Below are 4,890 nucleotides of genomic sequence, written 5' to 3'. Positions count from 1 at the left end.
CATACCAAGGTTGCCATGGACACCCAACACAGAATGGTGCTGGATGGCCAGGAATTGCAAGTGCAGATGGTGTTTGCCTGCTACATTCCCATCATGGTCACCGCTGCTGGAGAACTCCTCCCCACAGGTACAAATGCCAGTTAAAGCCCAAAGCATCAAAGCTGTTCCAAAAGTAGAAATTGATCCTGATTTCAGGGCAGATCTGGCTTCAGCCATGCAAAGTCTCAAACTTGCTCTTACAGTGGATCATCATCAACCTCTGTATCCAGATCTATTTAACGATCCAAATCCAAGTCCTCCTCGGTGTCCAGTTCTTCCCCAACCAGGCCCAAGTCTAGATCCGGAAGCCGTCCACCAGAAAGGAAATCCAAGTCCAGACTGTAATCTAAGAATCTCTTCAAGTTTCCTGAAGAGAAAGGAGTAGTGCCCTCTTAGGGATCATTCTGCAAGCAACCTAACCGAGCACTCAGAAATGGAAACGGATTTTGATTTATATTTCCCTGATGATGAGTGACGCTGAGCAACATTTCATGTGTCTGTTGGCCATCTGGATGTCCTCTTTGGAGAAATGTCTGTTCATGTCTTCTGCTCATTTTTTCACTGGATTATTTGTTTTTCGGGTGTGGAGTTTGGTGAGTTCCTTATAGATTCTGGATATTAGCCCTTTATCCGATATGTCATTTGCAACTATCTTTTCCCATTCCATTGGTTGCTTATTAGTTTTGTTGATTGTTTCCTTTGCCATGCAAAGGTTTTTATCCTGATGAGGTCCCAATAGTTCATTTTTACTCTTGATTCCCTGGCCTTTGGGGATGTGTCGAGTAAGAAATTGTTGCGGCTGAGGTCAAGGAGGTTGTGTTCTGCTTTCTCCTCTAGGGTTTTGATGGTTTCTTGTCTCACATTCAGGTCCTTCACCCATTTTGAGTTTATTTTTGTGTATGGTGTAAGAAAGTGGTCTAGTTTCCTTCTTCTGCATGTTGCTGCCCAGTTCTCCCAGCACCACCTGTTAAAGAGGCTGTCTTTTTTCCATTGGATACTCTTTCCCGCTTTGTCAAAGATTAGTTGGCCATATATTTGTGGGTCCAATTCTGAGTTCTCTATTCTATTCCATTGCTCTATTTGTCTGTTTTTGTGCCAATACCATACTGTCTTGATGATGACAGCTTTGTAGTAGAGGCTGAAGTCTGGGATGGTGATGCCTCCCGTTTTGGTCTTCTTCAATATTACCTTGGCTATTCGGGGTCTTTTGTGGTTCCATACAAATTTTAGGATAGTTTTTTCTAGCTTTGAGAAGAAGGCTGGTGCAATTTTGATTGGGATTGCATTGAATGTATAGATTGCTTTGGGTAGTAATGACATTTTAACAATATTTATTCTTCTGATCCATGAGCATGGAATGTTTTTCCATGTCTTTATGCCTTCTTCAATTTCCTTCATAAGTTTTCATCATACAAATCTTTTACATCTTTGGTTAGGTTTATTCCTAGGTATTTTATGGGTTTTGGTGCAATTGTGAATGGGATCCATTTCTTGATTTGTCTTTCTGTTGCTTCATTATCAGTGTATAAAAATGCAACTGATTTCCGTACATTGATTTTGTACCCTGCAGTTTTGCTGAATTCTTGGATCAGTTCTAGCAGACTTTTGGTGGAGTCTGTTGGGTTTTCCATGTAGAGTATCATGTCATCTACAAAAAGCGAAAGTTTGCCTTCATCTTTGCCAATTCTGATGCCTTTTATTTCCTTTTCTTGTCTGATGGCTGATGCTAGGACTTCCAGTACTATGTTAAATAACAGTGGTGAGAGTGGACATCCCTGTCGTGTTCCTGATCTCAGGAGGAAAGCTCTCAGTTTTTCCCCATTGAGGATGATATTAGCTGTGGGCTTCTCATAAATGGCTTTTATGATGTTTAAGTACATTCTTTCCATGCCGACTTTCTCAAGGGTCTTTATTAAGAAGGATGCTGTATTTTGTCAAATGCTTATTCTGCATCTATCGACAGGATCATATAGTTTTTATCTTTTTTGTTAATGTGATGTATCGCATTAATTGATTTGAAAATACTGAACTAGCCCTGTAACCGAGGAATGAATCCCACTTGATCATGGTGAATAATTCTTTTTATATGCCATTGAACTCGATTTGCTAGTATCTTGTTGAGGATTTTTGCATCTGTATTCTTCAAGGATATTGGCCTATAGTTTTTTTTTGTTTTTTTGTTTTGTTTTGTTTTGTTTTTTCTGGGTCTCTGTCTGGCATGGGAATCAAAGTGATGCCTAAATGTCCATCAACTGATGAATGGGTCAAGAAAATGTGGTTTATCTATACAATGCTAATCTACAGGGCAATGAGAAAGAATGAAATCTGGCCATTTGTAGCAACGCAGATGGAACTGGAGGGTATTATTCTAAGTGAAATAAGTCAGTCAGAGAAGGACAGATATCTAATATTTTCACTCATATGTGGATCTAGAGAAGCTTAAGAGTAGACCATGGGGGAGGGGAAGGGGAAAAAATAGTTAAGGAGAGGGAGGGAGGCAAACCATAAAGAGTATTAAATACTGAGAACAAACAGGGTTGATGGGGTGGGGGAAAAGGGAAAATGGGTGAAGGGCATGGAGGAGGGCACTTGTTGGGATGAGCACTGGGTGTTATATGGAAACCAACTTGACAATAAACTATTTAAGAAAAGAAAATACAATAAACTATAAAAAAATCAAAGAAAAAAAAGCCACTAAGGTTGATGTAATTTATGTGCATGCGCTATTTGCCTTTAGATCTAAATGGGAATCCGGACATGCATTTGTATAAAAACATTTCAGGTATAAACAACTGATTTTTTAATGGCCTATCAAATACAGCTCTCATTTTTTATGTATTTTTGAGTACTAGACACAGTTGTATAGCATCTGAGTAATGCTGGTTAGCTGTTAAGGTGGTATTTTGTAGTATAGAATGCTTGGCTATTTCATATTTTCTCCTGTTAGCTCCTATATAAGGATGATGTGCTACAAAGAAACAAATGGCAATCCAGTTTATTAAAAAGTCTGACGATTATACTTGCAGTCACCCAGGCCTTGTATGTATATGTAACAGAGCATACAGCAAGTATATCTAGGAGATGATAAATATGCCTTTATTTTTCCACTCACCCCTAAAATGGTAAATCTGATCATCTTCATTTGTGAATTTAAATATGAAAAATGTTAAGAAGAAAATAATTTGTTAACTTGGTAAGTAATAATAACTTGCTTAAAATAATTTGTTAACTTGGTAAGTAATAATAACTTGCTTTACCTTTTTACTTACACTTATACTGTACTGTAACTACCTTCCAAAAATTTAATTAAAACATTCTCCCTGGTGCTTTAAAAATTAAGATTTGTTGTGATTATATTTTCATTCATAAAATGTGGAACAAAAAAATATTAAGGCCATCCATCTCAAGTGTCTTACAAACAAAAATGTTAAGACAATGCAGTATCAACCTTCAGAGATCCAAGGCATAGATATTTTAACTTAGAAACCTAAAATCAAAGTCATACACATATGCTATTACCTCAAGGCTTTGATCCCCAAGCTTGTCATGATCTTGCCTGGTTCTGCTCTGAATCATCTGGAATTGCCTTCTATGGCTCAATACTCCATTTCAACTTATTGGCTTTGAATTAATGTTCTCAGAGACAGTTATTCCTGGATTGACATCAGTATTTTGACCTGCTCTGATTCTCTTGCCTCTATGTTAGCTCAACATTGCTGCACTAACTTAAAATCCCTACTCACCTTTTCTTCTGTACTTCATGGTTGTCAATCCAGCACTATGGTTCAGGTGTTCTTTTTAATTCCCACTGCCCAAGTCTCTGTCTAAGCAACTGACTAAATCAAACTCTGAAAAATAGATTCAACCTTCTCACATTAGAGTTTCAGAAATTAGAGTCTAGAGAGTTTAAATGATTGGGCAAATAATGAATTAATGATTACTCTTCAACCTGGGTCTCTAAATTCTTAATCCAATACTCTTTCCTATATATTGAATTATGTCAAGTATATTGCTTTTTTTTTTTATTTTTTTAATGTTTTTATTTATTTCTGAGAGAGAGAGAGAGAGAGAGAAGACAGTGTGAGCAGGGGAGGGTCAGAGAGAGAGGGAGACACAGAATCTGAAACAGGCTCCAGGCTCTGAGCTGGCTGTCAGCACAGAGCCCAACGTGGGGCTCGAACTCACGGACCGTGAGAACATGACCTGAGCCGAAGTCAGACGCTTAACCAACTGTGCCACCCAGGCGCCCCATGTATTGCTTTTAAATACACGGAATTCAAATAATGTTTGAGAAACCAACTGTGATGTTTGATAACAAATATTAAAAACAGGACTTAAGTGGTAACACTGTAGCAACATCTTAATGTTTGAGATCAGTTACATTCACATTGCAAAGGAAACTGCAAAACTTAAGCGAAATGGAGCTATTAGTAGTACCTAGAAACTATACCTGAGCCAATAGTTACTAACCTAACCAAACATCTGTTTAAAGTTTCCTAATCACACCACACCTATATGCGTATGTACACACACAAGCACACACCTACTCACACTAATTAAGATTTTGCTAAACGCAGGCATCCTAAAAATCCCACCAAGGAGCTAATTGGTCACATATAACATTATCTCACTCTTTAATAAGGTATCAGTAAAAGATATTTTAGTTCACACCAGAACCATTCTGTTTCTTAATATAAACCAAATGCTCAGTGGTAATCTACTTCAGAACATTTTCTCTTCGGTTGAGAATTAAATGAGCACTACTGGGTCAATGTACCAGAATACATTATATAATATATGAAATACATATGAAAATATAAACATTTTAAAAGGATATGGTAGGGAGAAGTA

The 4,890-nt window shown here is 37.6% G+C and overlaps 1 protein-coding gene across 1 annotated transcript in view; it reads left to right on the top strand.

Moving 5' to 3' along the window:
* Positions 1-214: 214 nt before the first annotated feature.
* Positions 215-4,890, top strand: part of LOC144243383 (E3 ubiquitin-protein ligase RLIM-like) — a 10,509-nt gene continuing 5,833 nt past the window's right edge. The window contains exon 1 of the mRNA XM_077778406.1: positions 215-420. Within this exon, the coding sequence (XP_077634532.1) occupies positions 215-420 (206 nt within the window). The remainder of the gene's footprint in view (positions 421-4,890) is intronic.

This window comes from Crocuta crocuta, unplaced genomic scaffold (genome assembly GCF_008692635.1).
Source record: "Crocuta crocuta isolate KB4526 unplaced genomic scaffold, BGI_CrCroc_1.0 scaffold4373, whole genome shotgun sequence".
NCBI lineage: Eukaryota > Metazoa > Chordata > Mammalia > Carnivora > Hyaenidae > Crocuta > Crocuta crocuta.
The sequence above is the reverse complement of the archived record's forward strand: the minus strand, read 5'-3'. Positions and strand labels throughout refer to the sequence as shown.